This window comes from Suillus subaureus, assembly GCF_016647635.1.
Source record: "Suillus subaureus strain MN1 chromosome Unknown BJ212scaffold_1, whole genome shotgun sequence".
Classification (NCBI taxonomy): domain Eukaryota; kingdom Fungi; phylum Basidiomycota; class Agaricomycetes; order Boletales; family Suillaceae; genus Suillus; species Suillus subaureus.
In genome coordinates, this window is record NW_024538557.1 from 2,120,660 (window position 1) to 2,139,537 (window position 18,878).

Below are 18,878 nucleotides of genomic sequence, written 5' to 3' on the forward strand. Positions count from 1 at the left end.
CGTCCTCATCCCTCGACCAGTGGGAGGAACATTCAGCAAAGATTGTTTTTGAGACAACAGTTTAATCCTTGACGTTTGTCTGGACTATCCATCCTTGGAAGTTGCGTGAAGCAGAGGATAAATAGTAATTTGGACGTCGTGGTTTTTGTTGAGAAAATGTTGGTAGACAAGGAAGGTTTTGATCATCCCGGCAAATGCCGAGCGGGCATACAAAGCTTGACTGTCCAAATTTGGCAAGGTATCGGGCATTGTAGAAAATCGGACTTGTTGCTTGACCCGACTGACGAGGACGTCGACGGCTCAGGCATGGCTTCCGCTGTACAGTCTCCTTTCGCCACTCTTCTCAAACGGTCAAAATTCTCCTCATTCGACCCCCGCATTGCCCAAGTCTATACCACACACGGTGGTGACGCTCACCGCGGCAACTGGGGCTTCAAACGTCCGCTCCCAATACGCAGACGTGGAGCCTACATTACAGTAAAGGCTGTCGACTCTCTTGAACAGCAGACAGAATGGAACTCTGCAGAGCCTCAGGCAATGTGGATGAAGAACTGGGATGAATTACAAGTGAACCCCACGTCAGAAGAATCACGTCGGGCACCGAGCGAGGCTTCTGGTGATATGCTAGACTCGGAGTATGCGCCAACGCAGACGGACCCAAAATGTTGGCGCTCATCTGCTGTCCCCAATATTCATGCCATGTCCAACTTGGAATTCAAGAAATGTGTTGCGCATATCCGTCGCAAACGCGAGCACTTCTTTGAATACCAGGAGATGAAGGCGGAAGCACTAAAGAAGCAAAAGGAGATGAAAGGGATGGAAGAGGAGGCTTCAAAAGAGATGAGAACGGACTCGTCCAAGGAATCATTCACATCCAAGGGATCGTTCAAGGGGAAAAAAGCCCCTCCCGAAAAACTTCGGACGGATTATTCCCTTAATGACTTCGCTAAGTGGGAGTCTGAAGGGATACGAGAGCATCCTCGCTCACGTTCACTCGAAAGCGTGCCGCATCGCTCTGCAGGTCTCCATTACTCTCATTTCTCAGCACTTCAAACATATCTCTCTACGAAGGAACACAAAGGACGACTGGTTGAAGAGGTGAGGGGCGAGAGAGGTAAAGCGCTATATTACGTGGCATCATATGCTGGTATGGGCACCCTCGTGCAACAGAAGAACAAAGGAGTGGGCAACGTGATGACGTGGGGCGACGCGAGCAAAACTGGAGTGACAAAACTCAGGCCCGAATCTGTATTGTTGGAGAAGGCGCCAGAGGTGGTGTACAAGAGGCAAGGCTTGAAAGCGGCGAAGCTCTCGATGACAGCGTTTGCAAATGACACGCAGAGTCACTCCCAGAGCAACACTCATAGGCCCGGCTCACTGGAGTACATTACGGCTGAACCTTTGAGCTCTTTCGCCAATCACACCCCACACCCTAAGCGCTCAGCGAGGTTCGATAATCTCGTGCGCAAATCGACGCAACCACTACCACGCGCTCCTAGTGAGACGACATTGGACTTTTTGCAGGGGATCCTAAGAAAGCAGAATCCTGGTACGAACGGGAAAGGAGATCTAGAGGAGGAGAAATCATAGTAATTTTTAATCACATTTACACCCTTTGAATCGACCCACATGTAGCCTCCTGTGGCTCGCCTGACACAAAGTAACACAAACGCGTGACGTGCGCGTGACATTCCGTGACCCATTAACCGCGACAAGCGTGTCTTGTTTAAATTTCCCACGGCACTTACTCCTCCAGAGGTGTTCGCCAACGATGCCACGCGAATCTACAGACCGCAGAAAATCAAGCATAGGCAGTCGCCGCGGCCCCCCAAAGAAACATATTCCATTCCGCGCGGACAATCTTGGCCTCGGAAAGAAAACCGGAATCGCAGTCCGATACGTCGTCCGTGACTCTGATGAATTTGAGCCATTCGATGAGGTCATCAAGCAAGCTGACGATCGCACACCGCCCCGCGTAAAGTCACGCAAGAAGAAGGCTTCAGCCGTCACTCCCGTCCCAGAAGTCGACGAATATGACGAGGATGGGGAGATGTCCATGGAATTGGCGGAAAGTGAGTGACATTGACCGCGAGTAGGATCCGACGTGTTTAGTCTCGTGGCTTCACACAGGCAACCAGGGCAGTCCACTGGCTTACTTTACTAAAGCGCCTCCCATGATGGCGCCTAACAGTGCGCGCAAACCAGTCTCGTCGCGATCCGTCCCGCGAACATCTGAGATCGACTTTGATGAAGTGCCTTCGCCCCGTATGCGAGCCGCACCGTCTAGGCGTGAATCTACTGTGAATGGTGCAGGCCCTTCAGTACTCTCCAAGTCGTTCTCCGTATACAACGACACCCATGAGCATAACCCTGCTCCGGACCCCGAGTTCGAGCCAGCAAATCAAGACTTCGACTATGATCCCCCACCGAACGACAGCCCCCCGCCAACGGGAACAAGCTTTAATGATATGAACCAGGACGACGAGGACGATGAGGATGATGCTGCAGAAGTTGAAAAGGAGATGATATCACAGGCGAAGAAGGTTGTCAAGGGCAAGGGCAAGCTGCGTGCAGATGTAGAGGTGGAGGACCAGGAGGAAAATGGGATCGATGAGGATATTGCTCAGGGACTCAAAGAAGTTGAGAATGCGCCAGATGAGGAAGATGAAGAAGACCCGCCCCCTAAGAAGCCGCGCAAAGAAAAACCGAAAGAGCAGAAATCCAAAAAACCCAAAGCAGCGCGCGCACCCAAGCGAGTCATCGAACCATTTGAAGAAAGTAAGCCATCTGTCTTACACCATGAACAAGAAATTCATCCACCTCAGATTCTCCACTACCCGAGGGGGTACGTCGCAGTCGACGGCATCGGTACAAACCGCTCGAATACTGGCGCCAAGAGAAAGTCGTTTATGGTGGTGACACTTCTGGCCTAATTCTCGTTCCTCAAATCAAAGAAATCATCCGCATCCCGCAAGAACCTCCTAAACCACTCGGAAAAGCAGGAAAGAAGCGCAAGCGCACAGGCAGTGAACGTGCGAAGAGTATGCCCGAGCCATTTGATCCCGAGGAAGGCTGGGACGACGAAACACAGGAATCCGGCGTGGTCATCGACTATGCCACCGAGGAGCCGGTGTTAAGACGTGCGTAGCTTCTCCCATCAGCACTTCACAATCTTATGTTGACTGGCGTTGTTTCAGGCATCGTCTACACAGCAAAGAAGATCGATCCCAAACCTGCGGCTGGCGGCGGGTGGTTCTTTCAAAAGATCTTCGGGGAGGGAGACTTTATTGCAGCAGGCGTCCTTCGCATACCCCCGCAGGGCCGCAAACCAAGTAAAGGGACGAAAGACAATACTTATGTTCGCATTCGCCACTACGCTGGGCACTTCGATCTATTTACCCCATTTTTATGCAGGTTTTCTATGTCATTGAAGGCGCCGTAGCTGCCGTGATTCACGAATCACAATACATCGTAGCTACAGGGGGCATGTTCATTGTGCCGCGTGGTCAGTTCCATTCTTCATGCCCTGTCCGCTGATCTCGTAAATAATCCAAACCACATCCGCATTCAGGCAACACCTACTACATCGAAAACATCTCCGATCGAGATGCAAAAGTTTTCTTCACGCAAGCCCGTCAGGTATCATTAGACGAAGACCAACAGCTAGATCACGTATCACACTCTGCGCCTCCGTCATCGCACCCCCAGCGGTTGAGTGAGGGAGCTACTTCGCTGGCTAAGAGGGGGACGTCGATGAAGATGTGAACGGTTTTAGTATGACATTTGTGAATTTAATAGCGCATTCTTTGTATTGCAGTTTTTTTTTTATCATCATCGGTTCACTGTAGCTTACCATGATTAAGTGTCGTTTCTGTCGACGAAATGAATGGGACGATTATGACATTGACTTAGCGTACTTATATCCGTCAGCACTCGATGTAATACCTATACCCTTGTACTCCATCCCAATTATGTGAGGTCACTCAAACTCGGTCAGGGTCTCTGACATGACAAGATGAGCTGCAACTTGAATTAGTCTTCAATTCAAGTCGCCACTCATCCTATTGCGAGCGGGATTAAGATAGTTGTTTTGACGATCGAAGGTGACCGCCAAACAAATATGATCAATCGACTCAACATGGTACAACAGTGATTACACGGGATGAAAGGTTATACAAGACAAGCAACTGTGTCTCTGAGTGAGGGGGCGGCGAAAACAGGGAGAACAATGATGCACCAACCTCAGACAACAGTTACCATGCACACCAATTTGGCATTCCTTCATTTGGTCTTCGCGAGCATGCAACGTCCAGTCATTACGTCCCGTTCGAGGTTGAAGGTCGTATTCCGAAAAAGCCGGTGGAGATCCTGCTCCCAAATGGCAGTGCTATCGATAGCATCAACCAAGACCTCGGTCGCTTGATAGTCTGATTCGAGGTAGACGCGCAGGACTGGTTTCCACTGAGCAGTGGCAATACTGCCGTCTCTGTGGTATGAAGTGTGAATTTCCCGGAGGGGAAATGAAGGGGAATCGACATACTCGACTTCCTTGAAGAAGAGCGCCGGATCAGGCTTAGACGAGACAAGGTGTGGAGTTGGGGTAAAAAACCCTGGTAGTTCCAGTGAGGTGAGAAAAAGAGAGAGAGAAATGGTGTCACAAACCGACTGCAAGGTCCTGGACAAGCCCAGTCTTGTTCTCTGCCGTCAGGTAGCCATTGGTACCATCCACAGGTGGCTACGCAGGTCGTTAATGAGCTGTAAAGGTAGATGAAGGTCATTCATACGGAGAAACTCAAGGTATCATTAATGTCATCTTCTAGGGTCAGCGTGGTTTGTTGGCCTGGCTGCAAGATGGCTTGTGTTCGTGCTGGGAGCCGCGGAACAGATGAGAGTCTCCTACCTTCAGCTTGAAGTCAGTAAAAGTATTAACGAGGTTCCCATCCATGATGTCTGCTTCAGCAAGAACAAGGCTATACGTCCAGTAAATGGCGTTCGTGAGCATGACGCTGGTCATTGCTCGGACATTGCTTACTCATTCGTGTAGGTCACTTGAAACTTGCGTGAGCCTGGAACGATGGTTCATAATTGAGGTGAGAATTGAGCGGGGGAACCTACCTGTCTCTGGGAAAGTGAAGACTCTGAAATGTTGAAAGATTTGGATTCCTCGAGGGTGAAAGCGGGGGTACTTACCTCCAAACAACGGGGTAGACTGTGTCGTAGAGGCCCTCCACATCTGCATCAAAAGCGAGCAGAATCGTCGTCTCTCGGCCGAGATCGTTGCTGCAAGGTGGTCAGGTAAAAAGATTATGACAGCGCGATAGCGCAAAAACGCTCACGACTGAAATGTTAAGTTCCTGACGATGGACATGGGTTTTAAAGTGATTTCTAGAACACACAATTCAGTTGAGAGTAAGTATGGATTGAAGAGCGTCGAGTCCTGCAGTTAGTAGAGGCCCAGGAAGGAGGTTTTTGTATGCCTCAGACAAGCTGTATATGCTGTACAGCTGTTCTTGGTTTGCGACATGGCAAGCTGTAGCTTGTTGTCTTCTGATCTCTGGAACATTCTTAGCGTGAGATCCAACTGTTGTAGATAAGGAAATCGCGCTCAGCTCTGTGGCAGCGGCGAGCGCTATAATATATATTTGGCTAATGGGGCCAAAGATTGATGCCCTACCAACAAACAGCAACCTCCAGGGTTATTCTCCGCAGTAAAAGGCTGCTTATGTGAGTCTCATCAATTGGAACTTGAGTGAGACAAGAGGAAATAGAGCTAGCCAGGACTTAGCTCTGCGCCACCAGCTGCAACGTTGAAGTTGAGAAGGAATATCTGCGATGACGAGCTAAGAATCATGTGCTCAGATATGCAAACGAACACACTGGGCAACTCAGCACGTCCCGCCACAACCTGGGAAATAACAAAACAAAAGAATGCTGGATGATTCTTGTTGAAGGAGTATTTTAGTCTCTTATATCCCCGCAGTTCTCGCTTCCTTGTTTTGCGACATAGCAAGCTCTACTAGGCGCTTCATCGCGCTTCTGATCTCCGCAGTAGTCTTAACGGAGATCTAACGACCGTGAAGCCCCAAGTGTTATGGACCGTTCTGCTTTGATCTTATCTGGGATTGACACTATAAAGTTTAATGCAAGCACCAGGCGAATAAGGATTTTCGCTAAGAAACTACTCAGCTTTGTTGTCTATACACGATCGGAATTAATATTCGACGAGGTGGAGAGCACAACTTGAAATCCGAATCCCGATGTTCACCAAGTCTCAACAACAGCCTGATTCACATCATTCCGATCTCTTGCGTGCTGCAATCACCTCAAGGAGTATTAAGAGAGTACATGAACGCAGAATGCCCCTCGAGAATGATTGAACGTGTGACACTGTAACTTACACGAATGTGCGACCTTCCCCGTAGTAGTGGTTTCATTGTTCTCCCGAGGAAGACGTGATGGCGACTCTACCGTAACCATATTAATCAGGTGTGGACCAGGTTAATAGGGTATCCTTCTAGTCTATGACAGACTGGATGGAGGCCCAATTAACCTGCTCTCAACTCGGTCTTCCTCAGTCTAGGATCCCTTTCTTGTCATTGATATAGGCAACGAGGACACTCTCGAGCTGGACGATGGTCTGATCAAAATGCCGCTACTGAGTACTGAAGGGTATGTAGGAAACGATCGATGATCAACGAGGGTGCATTGATGGTTGTTGTTCCACAGTATGTTCAGCGTAACTTCTCTTAGCATCATCCATATATATCAGACTGCTACTGCTACTGCTTAACCTTATTGCAGTCATGGGGCTCAGCACACCAATCAAGCGTCATCAAGACATCGGTAATTGGAATACCTCTCCAGAACTTTCTATCAGGAGATGGATGTAGACGTAGTACGCCAGAAGTGTCCAACGTTGACATATGTCGGGTTTCAAACGTGAAATAGGTGGTCCATGTTCCAGTGGTGGTCAGGCGCAAATCTACCGGGACAGATGGAAGGAACGACTGTCTTCCTTCTATCGGTTTGCCTACGGGAGACTAACCGTGATCCAGAAAGCCCGGGACCGCTGACGGGCACAGATTCTTCAGTATGGAACTTGTCACAAAACTTTCGCGCCCTTGATTGGCAAGTGGCGGCGGGGTGGATGTATCCCTGTTTCGGAGAGATTCAAGGAAAGTCTCAAACATTGGAAACAGCCTATACGACTTGAGGCATATAGAGACCTCCTTGCCGCGTCTCTAAATTGCAGAACTCGTTGATCCATTGATTCGCTGCATTCAGTTTGGCCATTGTCGAGTCACGAACTTGAATGCGCAGTCTGGAGGGTCGCAGCATCCCCCGATCGATGGTATTGGATATTGTGGGTGGAGGAGGGAACGGAAGCATCCTGGTTTGGGAAGTCGCAATAGACAAGACGGAGTTCAAGAGAGTACCCGTCTCATTCAAAGGCCGTGGGAAATCTGTTTGGAGCGTCGTATTTGTGCGTGTGGAACTTCGAGGGGGATGGGGAAAATAGTCCTTGGACCACTCAAAGTAGGGAGCCTGCAGGGCATACTCGGTATTGTACTCCCCAGATGGAACAAAACTCGCAGCAGGCACCAATAAACACATGCGGAAATCGGAGAAGAGTTGCTGAAAATAGAACAGCGAGCATGGCAAGTCGCATTCACTCCAGACGTCTTGTTAGTGAAAATCATACTGTGACATCAAATGTTACCATCGGAGACATCATCAAACAGTTCGACGCGGACAACGTTATTCGTCTCACTAGCCATTGCTCCCAATGGCACAAAATTCGCAACCATATCACACGACAAGACAACGCGGTTCTTTGATCAATATGACCACTGGCACATTCGAACCCATCGACGGGCCACTTGAGCACCTTAATACCGTCTTCAGCGTGGTCTTTTCCGAGGACTGCCAGCTCATCACCACTAGCTATAAGGACGGCCTCGTTCGCACATGGACAGTTCCTCTGAGCAAATCAGAGAAGGAGCTTTAACAGGTGAATCCTTCATACTGATCTGTTAGTCCACCGAAAAGATTATCAACATATGCTTTTACCCTGTTATTTTGTACGATCCCTAACTTCAGTACTGTAGAAAATCATCTGGCCTCGCTCAAGACGTGCTCCAATGCCGACTAGTAGGTTCTTCGATGATGTAAGTCCATATAATGCAGTGCATTCAATGTACGTCTCACCACTATGGAGATAGTTTGATCCATATTTTCCACCTGGACGCAACAATCACGCTACTACCACCATGCGCCATGCTGAAGGGTCCGGAATCAAGAATACGACAGCTCATATATCTTCTCACTCTTCCTCTCCTAAGGACCATGCCCCTCGCCCACGCAGGATTTCTCTTGTGGACATCTTCGCAATACGAGGCAAATATGTAAGTTTTCTAATCTTTCGACATCCATCTCGTGATGTTGATATTGTCTCGCAGCGCACCGCTAATGCCCACAGTGAGAAAAGGCACAAGTTGGCGCAGCCACAACGTCCTCCTCGCCAGCAAGCCCACTCTGGTGCCTCAAGCAGCAGTACGCCACCAACGGGGACATCCGATGCGATCGGCGGAGTCACCCCAGCAACGTTGCAAACTGGAAGTACCAGTGCTTCTGCTGCAACTAGCAGACCCCCTTCTCCATCAGACGTTGAACATATTCAAGACATCAGCTGCTTTGCAGTTCTCACAAAGTGCTTTCCACGTCTTTCGCGTACAAGTCCTGCTACTCCTCACACCTGCTAAGCAGCCTTTCCCTTCCGAACCTTTTCGTTGGAATAGATCACAACTGTCTCATGTATTAGGAGATACTTATGCAAATCGATGTTACTCCCGATAAACGACTGCAATAGTATTTTGATGCACAGCATTCATGAACGAGCCGTTTATAATGTTAATATCCTTTCATGCCCCCCTACAGGAAATCGAGGACAAACCACAGAAAGGGCAGTCAAGTCAGGGCTCCGACTACGATCCCGCATGCTTCCATCACCTCAGAATATCAAAAGACCGCAGTTTTGGTTGGTGCAATCAACATCCTGGAACCTGGATCTTAACAAATGCACTGGAGTACACAACCACCCCGGTTTAAAAAAGGAAAGCGAGATCGGTGTGCCCAATAACGCTGCATGAGGTCCGTGTTACAGTTCTTACTCTTTTCCTTTCACCTCTTCACTTATTCACCTTATCACATATTCACAGAACATTCCATGACATTCTATCGTACGATTCTCCTTTCTTTTTCTAATTCACTATTTACTTTCTATCTCCGATTCATTTATTAAAGCTCCGCTTTAATACCCTTATATATACTCTATCTCTTACGCTTGTACTCTTTAACTTGACCTATGCAGACCAGGGCCTGCAATATACTGCTTAACTCGCACGACTCGTACATAGGTGTACGCTTTAGACTCTTTGTGACCGTTTAGTCGTTCTTACGAACGCCGAGCGTAACAAAAGGTCAAGTTACTTCTCTACTGCGTGGTTCCCTAGAACTCGCGCCCAGAACCAGACACCATACTACCGATCGCCCCGACACCTCCCGGTTTCACCTGGGACGAAGAAGAACAAGAGTTCTTTCAGATAGACGCCAAAGGCACCAGATACTCAATCGACCAGTGGGCCGCGTACTACGCTAGCATCGCCCCAAAGAACAAAGTTTGGAACTTCCATACCCAAACCTACGAACGATCCCTTTCAGCACCCATGCCTAAAGAAATCGGAAAGACCCCCGCACCCTTCAATGGCGATACCCGCCTTGCCCAGGGATGGACGCTTCAAGTCGAAGCGTACCTAGATATGAATGAAGAAGTATACGATAATGACAAGAAAAAGGTCATCTTTGCACTCAGCCTTATGACCAAAGGCGAGGCAGCCAAATGGGCCGAAGGCCAGCTCAAGGCCGCGGCCACGAGCAAGAATTACGGAACTTGGTTGGATTTTGCTAAGCAATTCAAATCCACCTTTTTTCCTAAGAATGTTGAACAAACGGCGATCCGCCGTATCTCCTCCCTCAGACAAACCGGCAGCGTAGCCGCATATGCATCCCTATTCCGAACCATCCTCGCCGATACCGGTATCTCCGAGGAGAATACGAAGATCATGTTCTTCAGAAACGGGCTAAAGCGTGAGATAGTCTCCGCTATATACGCCTTCGAAACAACCCCCACCACCATCGAGACATGGCTAGAGAAAGCCCTAGATGTCGAGGTACAAAGGACCTTAATAGCACCTCCATCTTACACCAAGGCGAAAGACCCTTACGCCATGGATATAGACAAAGTAGAAGTAGATGACGAAGAAGGTGAGAAGAAGTCAAGAAAGACATATCTTACTCCCCAAGAACGGGAGCGCAGGCGCAAAGGCAGCCTCTGCTTCAAATGTGGTAAGAAGGGCTTAGCCGCAGATTGCCCTAACCACCCTACGGTTATGACCAACACTAGGAAAGTAGTCAAGGAATCATCTGACGACGACTACAAGGAATTCCAAGAGTGGAAGGCGTTTAAAGCACGCCAGATGAAGAAAACCGGTAAGAAACCGGTTAAGAAGGAAGAAAGTAGCGATGAGGAGGATTTTGCTTAGGGGAGCCTGCCACGGTGTCAGAAACTCCCAGAATCGGACTTTTAGTACAATCTGTTGGTGATACTAATTCTATTCGTTTACCCCTTACCATCAGATCTAAGAAGACCGAAAAAACCACCGTAGCCGCCGCTCTAATTGATTGCGGCGCAGAAGGCGAATTTATCGACGAGAAGCTCATACTCAAAGAGAACATTCGCATGCACAAACTTGAAACCCCGATCCCTGTGCGAAACGTAGACGGCACGTTAAACAAAGCCGGAAGAATCACACGGTACTGTGAACTTTCATTTCTTATCAAAGATATCCCTATGAGGAAGCGATTCTTTGTAACCTCTCTAGGAGGAGAAGACACCATCCTGGGAATGACTTGGCTAAAGAAAGAAAACCCAGATATCGATTGGACTAGTCAAGAAGTCCGCCTAAGGGAGCGTACCCTGAAGAAAGCCACGATTGAAGAAATCGAAGAAGAAGACGTCTTTTATGACGCATTGGAAGAATTAGAACCAGAATGGGACCCTGCTAACGAAACACTCCCACATCTTCTAGACCCTATCAACGACGATGACGACTTTTACACCTATATCCGAAAAACTGACAACATCTCACAGACACTCGCCCAGGACGCCGCTAAACCAAAGAAAACTTTTGAAGAACTCGTACCCGAAGAATTTCGACAATACAAAGATGTATTTGGTGACGTAGCTAACGGTACCCTTCCTCCAGAACGTAAGTACGACCACAAGATCGACCTCAAAGAATCGTTCAAACCGCGGAAATGCAAAATTTATCCGCTTAACGCCAAAGAAGACAAGGCCATGAACGACTTTATTGACGAACATCTAGCTAAAGGGACGATTATCCCTTCCGAATCCCCTCAATCTTCTCCATTCTTCTTCGTCGGAAAGAAAGACGGTTCCCTCCGACCCTGCCAGGACTATCGCTACCTGAATGAACACACGGTTAAGAATAACTATCCCTTACCGCTAATCTCAGATCTTATAGATAAGCTGAAAGACGCTAGAATCTTTACCAAGATGGACATCCGATGGGGATATAATAACGTACGTATGAGAAAAACTGATCAATGGAAGGCGGCTTTTGCTACTTCCCGAGGACTTTTTGAACCCACGGTCATGTTCTTCGGAATGTGCAATTCACCTGCTACCTTTCAATCTATGATGAATGACCTGTTCGGAGATATGATACAGGAGGGGTGGATCATCATTTATATGGACGATATACTAATCTTTTCTAGAGACGACGAAACTCACCGCATCCGTACTCACAAAGTACTTCAAAGACTCCGCGATAATCTCCTCCACCTAAAACCCGAAAAATGCACATTCAACGTAACCGAGATCGAATACCTCGGCATGATCATCAAACCCGGTTCTATCGCCATGGATCCTGCGAAATTAAAAGGTATATCCGAATGGAAGACTCCCACGAAAGTAAAGGAAGTCAGATCATTTCTCGGATTCGCTAACTTTTACCGACGGTTTATTGCTGACTACTCTTCGATCGCTAGACCCTTAATCGATCTAACCAAAAAGGACGAAGATTTTACTTGGACCCCTGAACGCGAGGAAGCTTTTAATAAGCTGAAGCGTATCTTCACTTCCTCTCCTATTCTCCAAATACCCGACAAGAATTCCCCTTTCGCGATTGCTACTGACGCATCGCTTTATGCCACCGGAGCAGTACTCCTCCAGAAGAATGACAACGGAGACTGGCTTCCATGCTCCTTCTTATCTCAATCGTTTAATCCCGCTGAACGTAATTATCAGATCTATGACCGCGAGCTACTCGCTATCGTCCGTGCTTTGAAAGCATGGAGACATTATCTCCTCGGATCTCCTTATCCTGTTACCGTACAAACTGACCATAAGAATCTTACTTATTTTAGAGACGTACAAGACCTCAACCGACGCCAAGCAAGATGGCAGACTTTCCTTTCTCAATTCGAACTCCAGATTCAACACGTACCTGGAAAAGAACTTATCATTCCCGACTTACTTTCCCGTAGGACGGATCACCTTCCAGTCAATAGTGACGAAAAGGACAATATTAGTATTCAACTCCTTCCTGATTCGATGTTTATCAACGTCATTGACTCTTCGTTTACGGACAGATTACGTATTTCTTCATCTATTGATCCAGTAGTACATACCGCGCTTCAAGCACTTACAGACTCCTCTATCCCTCCCCCACTCCGCTCTGCTCTTTCCGATTGGAAATTGAGCGACGGAATACTTTCCTTTAAAGGACTTACTTACGTACCCCCCGGAGATCTCCGACGAGAACTCACTTCTTTACATCACGATTCCCCTACCGCCGGACACCCTGGACGTTTCAAAACCCAGGAACTCCTCTCTCGCGACTATTGGTGGCCAGGACTAGCCACATTCGTCAAGAATTTCGTAGAAGGCTGTTGCATCTGCCAACAGAATAAAGTAAACACGCACCCTTCTACTCCGCCACTACTCCCTATTCCAGCTCCCATCTCGAATCGACCCTTTTCCCACTGTTCAGTAGATCTGATCACGGACCTCCCTCTCTCCGACGGCTTTGACAGCATCATGGTCGTGGTCGACCACGGACTTTCGAAGGGGGTAATTTTCACCCCTTGTCTTAAGACTATAGACGCTGAAGGCGTCGCGAACATTTTCTTCTCTAAAGTTTTCTCTAGATACGGACTTTACGATAAAATTATTTCTGACCGCGGACCTCAGTTCGCTTCTAGATTCCAGGTCGAACTCGGAAAACTCCTCGGATACAAGAACTCCCTTTCCACCGCATTCCACCCTCAGAGTGATGGAGAGACCGAACGAGTAAACCAAGAACTCGAAGTCTACCTCCGGATCTTCTGCGCTAACGACCAAACCGGTTGGGCGCCCATGTTGCCACTAGCCGAATTCGTTCACAATTCGCGCCACCATTCAGCACGTGGTACTTCCCCCTTCTACCTCATGATGGGTTATCACCCACGTCATCTCCCCGATACCCATCCGAAGTCCGACATCCCTAACTTAGAACAACGACTCTCATTGCTTAATAAAGCACGTGACAAAGCGCTAGCCGCTCATGAACTCGCACGTAATACCATGCGTCAACGAATCACATCTAAATTTGTACCATTCTCTAAAGGCGATAAAGTATGGCTCGAAGCCAAGAACCTACATCTTGGATACCCTAATCGCAAACTTGCACCTAAACGCGAAGGACCATTTATCATCACCGACGTCCTCTCCCCTGTTACTTATCGACTTGCGCTACCGTCACAATGGCGCATTCATCCCGTCTTTCACGCCGCACTCCTTTCTTCCTATAAAGAGAACGATACCCATGGCCCTAATTATATCCCGCCTCCCCCTGATTTGGTCGACGGCGAAGAAGAACACGAAGTTGAAGCGGTCGTCGGACACCGCGGATCTTCATCTAGACGACAATACTATGTAAAATGGAAGGGATTCCCGAGTTCCGAGAACGAATGGATGAAAGAAGCTGAACTAGGTAACGCTTCTGAACTTCTTACTAATTATAAACGATCGCATCGTCTTCTTTGATAGTAGTCGGTGTCTACTACCCTTACAACGGGGGTAATGTTACAGTTCTTACTCTTTTCCTTTCACCTCTTCACTTATTCACCTTATCACATATTCACAGAACATTCCATGACATTCTATCGTACGATTCTCCTTTCTTTTTCTAATTCGCTATTTACTTTCTATCTCCGATTCATTTATTAAAGCTCCGCTTTAATACCCTTATATATACTCTATCTCTTACGCTTGTACTCTTTAACTTGACCTACGCAGACCAGGGCCTGCAATATACTGCTTAACTCGCACGACTCGTACATAGGTGTACGCTTTAGACTCTTTGTGACCGTTTAGTCGTTCTTACGAACGCCGAGCGTAACAGTCCGTATCTTAACGTTCTCCTCGTTTGCTTAGCATCCTCAATCGGAGTCTCAACAGTAAGATACAGTTGCATGTCTTGTATAATGCTGTTAGTCTCTCGTGCAATAGCTATACCGTGTTGAGTTCGAGTAGGTTGTCCCGAGTTTTGTGTCTTAAGGAACCCTAAAACAGACAGATAACAGAGAGTTGACTGTGAAGTGGAACTTTCCAATGGCAACCAGGTCCATATAGATGTCGTCGACGAGAACCGCCCAAGTTCACCCAATATATTTGTCAGTTCAACTGGAACGAGTGCAGACGCAATGAGATGCGCAACCTAGCATGGCTGCAAGTCCGCTTCTGCACGAGAAAAACTTATATTGATGAGGGTAGTAATCGATAAGAATGCGTGTAACAGTAGTGTTCTGTCGTAGCTTGATTATATGCTGTGTCGATAGCAGTTTATATGCACAATCAAGCATGTAGATAGGCCAGCCGGTACGTCTCGTTGTGCGTCCACATGGTGGTCGTACTTGCGCATGACAACCTGTGGATGGGATCAACTTGAAGTAGTCAGAATTCATGCAATGGAGCGTACCGAAAGGGTAGTCGCCAGCCTCTTGCAGGCTAAATGAGTTCAGCAAGAACAAAAAGTTGATTCTTCCTCAGGCTCAGGTTATGGTGTTACTATGGCTAACCAATATTGCATTCATGTGATCACTTAATTGTGCGGAGTCGATGTGAGAAGATATCCCGGGTCGACTGATCAGTGGCCAAGAAATTTGATCGGTTACGACAGGTCAAAACCCCCCACAGCCGCGGCGCCGTAATACTGAAGAAAACACCTGAAAGGAGCGCTGAAGATGTTGCTAAACCATATGCGGGACACCACGTGTCTACAGCAAGGCAGCCATGAGGGTTCAGCGGTAGTAAGTATCTTACAGAAGATGTAACTTAACGACTACTTACCATAGCGCATGTAAGTGATTGCAGCTGCTCCCTCAGTGTTCCTGCTAACCGAGACACCGAACAAGATTGAATGGCGGTTGCCACTCACGAAGCATCCCCCAAAGCACCCGCCCATCCCACACGAAAGGAAACATCTCTTCTGAAACAGACGCTCAAGGGTCACGAAGAATCAGTGGAGGACGTAGCTTTCATCCGTGGTACCCGTCTCCTCGTCACTAGCTCCACGGACAAGAGTCTTCGAGTGTGGGATCTTGACACGGGGAAACAAGTGGGAGAGCCCTTGTTGGGTCACGATGCCGGAGTCGGGAGAGTCGCAGTGTCCTCCGATGGGCGTTGGATTGTGAGTGGAGGGTGGAATAGAAGCATCCTGGTGTGGGAAGTTGCGACAAACAAGAGAGAGCTCAAAAGAACGCCCATCTCATTCAAGGGTCATGAGAAGAGTGTTGACGGCGTCGTATTTGCACCGGACAGCGAGACATTTGCAAGTGCCTCATGGGACAAAACGGTATGCGTCTGGAAGAGGGAGACGGGAAAAATAATCCTGGGACCACTCAATGTGGGCAAAATATTCTCAGTGACGTACTCCCCGGATGGGACAAAACTAGCAGCAGGCACCAGCAAACACATCATCATTTGGAATACAGCAACAGAAAAAGAATTACTCAAAATAGACCAGCGGGCATGGCGACTCGCATTCACTCCAGATGGTCTCCGTCTCGTCAATGGAAACCTCAAAGACATCCGAATCTCAGATGCTACCACCGGAGATATCATCAAACAGTTTGACGCGCACACCAACCTCTTTTACTCACTATCCATTGCTCCCAATGGCACCAAATTCGCAACCACTTCAGTGGACAAGACAACTCGGTTCTTTGACCTGACCACTTTTGAACCCATCGGCAAGCCACTCGAGCACCCTGGTAGCGTCTACTGTGCGGCCTTTTCCGAGGACAGCCAGCTCATCGCCACAAGCTGTGCGGACAAGCTTGTTCGCACATGGATAGTTCCTCTGAGCGAGTCAGAAAAGGAGTCCAAACAGGTAAGCAAGTTCTCTTTTTGTGTCGTGCTTCATATTGACCTATCATACGGTCCACACAGAAAATTCTTAAAGTACGCCTTCACGCTCGTCTTTCATAATACTAACTTCAGTCCTGCAAAAAACCATCCCAAGCACACAGCCTCGCTCAAGACGCGCTCCAATACCGACTAATAGGTTCTTCGATGATGTAAGTCCACACGGTGCAGTGGATTCGATGCACGTCTCATCATCATTCGATAGTTTGATCCACGTTCTCCACCTGGACGCAACGATCGCGCTGCTACCACCATGCGCTACGCCGAAGGGTCCGGAATCAAGAACATGATGAATTGTCTCCTTTCTGGTTCCTCCGCTCCTCAAGGCCTTGCTCCTCGCCCACGCAGGATTCCCCTTGTAGACGTCTTCGCAACACGAGGCAAATATGTAAGATTTCCTGACCTTTCGACATCGATCTCGTGATGTTGATATTGTGTCCCAGCGCACCGCCAATGCCCAGAGTGGTAAACGACACCTGGCGAGGCCGCTACATCCTCCTCGTCGACAAGCCCACGCTGGTGCCTCAAGCAGCAGGACGCCACCAGCAGGGACATCGAATGTGGTCGATGAAACTACGCCAGCAACGTTGCAGACCGAAGGTGCCAATGCTTCTGCTACAACCAACCACCCTTCCCCGTTGGAAATTGAACACGCTCCGGACGGCAGCTGCTTTACAGTTCTTACAAGATGCTTCCCGTGTCTTTCACGAACTCAACCGACAAGTTCCGCTGCTCCGCATACAAGCTAACCGGCCTCTCCCCTCCTAACCTTTTTGTAGATATCACCGACGTACTAAGTATTTGAAGACACATATGCAATTCGATGTTGGTCCCAGAAGACATTGTTCATGGTACAGAGTAAATGACGACATCTTACTAGTACTTCGTCCCCATGGTGTCACGTCATAGCCAATCTAGTACATTACAGGTGCTGGTCAACCGTCGACGCTAACCAGTTCGATATCCTCGTACAAGTCATTCTTAAGAGATCTGTTGAACTGCTGCACATAGTTGCCCACTTGCGGATATAGGAGCACTAGCCCTTGGACTTTGGCAGGCACAATGCCCGACTTGAAGAATATATCTGAGTGACTTGATCACGATCCTTTTCGAAGTTGGATACGGCTAATGATGAGCAGGTGCAACTGAGAGATGAGGATATGGAAGTACCTATTGAGGAGCGAAGTTCCACTGTAAGATATCTCCTCCTGACCAAGGCTCTAGTAGAAGAACACCGGGGTGTCCGGGGTAGGTAGGCCACAGGACATCGGCATTCTTGTGGAGATGTTCGGGAGTAGTGACACCATTCTGCAGCGCGCCTTCATAGAACATGTTCAAGAGAATTCAGATGCAAGGATGCATGCGGTACTGCAATTGCGAGGGAAGGATGTGTTACCAAGTAAGACCAGACGTTCAAAGAGCGATTGTGTCAGACCAACACGTGCGAGTTTCTTGTTCATAATAACCAGACCAAGCTGCTGGTGACCGCCAACGAGGACAATAGCTAGAGGGATCATACGTAAGACGTGCTGAAAGTGTGGCTAAAGTACAACCTGTACAATGGAGGACACCACGTGTCTGCAGCAAGGCCAACACGTGGATTCAACAATAGTTAGGACCTGTAGGATACAAATATTCAACTTGACTGCCACTTGCCATAGCGCATGTAAGTGTCTACTCCCCCGGTCAACGCTCGTGCTGACCAGCACACCGAACAAGACCAAATGGTGGCCACCACCCAAAAAGACCGGACCTCCAAAGTACCCACCCCGCCAACTCCAGAAGAAACATCTCAGGCCAAACTCACGCTCAGGGGTCATAAGGAATGGGTGACCAGCGTAGCTTTCATCCCTCGTACGCATCTCCTCGTCACTAGCTCCGCCGACAAGACCCTTCGTGTGTGGGATCTGGACACAGGGAAACAGGTGGGGGAGCCCTTGTTGAATCACGATTGCGCAGTCTGGATGGTCGCAGCGTCCCCCGATGGACGCTGGATTGTGAGTGGAGGGTGGAATGGAAGCATTCTTGTCTGGGAAGTTGCAACAGACAAGACAGATCTCAAGAGAGAGCCCGTCTCGTTCAAGGGTCACGAGATCCTGCTTCGAAGCCTTGCATTTGCACCAAACAGCGAGACATTTGCGAGTGCATCAAATGACTTGACAGTATGCGTTTGGAATAGGGAGACGGGAGCAATGGTGCTCGGGCCACTCCGATTGGACGAGCTGCCAAACTCAGTGTCGTACTCTCTGGACGGGAAAAAACTAGCAGCAGGCACCGACAAACACATCATCGTTTGGAACGCAACAAATGGAGAAGAACTGCTCAAGAT

The 18,878-nt window shown here is 48.4% G+C and overlaps 4 protein-coding genes across 4 annotated transcripts; 2 read left to right on the plus strand and 2 right to left on the minus strand.

Annotated features, from left to right (window-relative positions):
- Positions 1 to 306: 306 nt before the first annotated feature.
- Positions 307 to 1,590, plus strand: BJ212DRAFT_1474642 (uncharacterized protein; the record flags this gene model as incomplete). The annotated part of the gene is made up of 1 exon (XM_041339127.1): positions 307 to 1,590. One exon carries the CDS (start codon positions 307 to 309, stop codon positions 1,588 to 1,590), a length of 1,284 nt encoding a protein of 427 aa, XP_041200342.1.
- Positions 1,591 to 1,771: 181 nt separating this feature from the next.
- BJ212DRAFT_1474643 (Mif2/CENP-C like-domain-containing protein) lies at positions 1,772 to 3,765 on the plus strand (the record flags this gene model as incomplete). Its single annotated transcript, XM_041339128.1, has 6 exons — positions 1,772 to 2,072; positions 2,131 to 2,778; positions 2,826 to 3,140; positions 3,198 to 3,358; positions 3,415 to 3,505; positions 3,572 to 3,765. 6 exons carry the CDS (start codon positions 1,772 to 1,774, stop codon positions 3,763 to 3,765), a joined length of 1,710 nt encoding a protein of 569 aa, XP_041200343.1.
- Positions 3,766 to 4,281: 516 nt separating this feature from the next.
- BJ212DRAFT_1474644 (uncharacterized protein) lies at positions 4,282 to 5,368 on the minus strand (the record flags this gene model as incomplete). Its single annotated transcript, XM_041339129.1, has 9 exons — positions 4,282 to 4,486; positions 4,541 to 4,610; positions 4,663 to 4,735; positions 4,785 to 4,844; positions 4,901 to 4,970; positions 5,033 to 5,066; positions 5,116 to 5,138; positions 5,191 to 5,280; positions 5,337 to 5,368. The coding sequence occupies 9 exons, from the start codon at positions 5,366 to 5,368 to the stop codon at positions 4,282 to 4,284; spliced, it is 657 nt and encodes a 218-aa protein (XP_041200344.1).
- Positions 5,369 to 6,446: 1,078 nt separating this feature from the next.
- BJ212DRAFT_1312711 (uncharacterized protein) lies at positions 6,447 to 7,106 on the minus strand. The gene has a single exon (XM_041334065.1). The coding sequence runs from the start codon at positions 6,754 to 6,756 to the stop codon at positions 6,577 to 6,579; it is 180 nt and encodes a 59-aa protein (XP_041200345.1). The 5' UTR covers positions 6,757 to 7,106; the 3' UTR covers positions 6,447 to 6,576.
- Positions 7,107 to 18,878: the final 11,772 nt, after the last annotated feature.

Coding starts and splice junctions, on each gene's coding strand:
- BJ212DRAFT_1312711 (XM_041334065.1), bottom strand. CDS start 6,756: ATGATGCTAAGAGAAGTTACGCTGAACATACTGTGGAACAACAACCAT.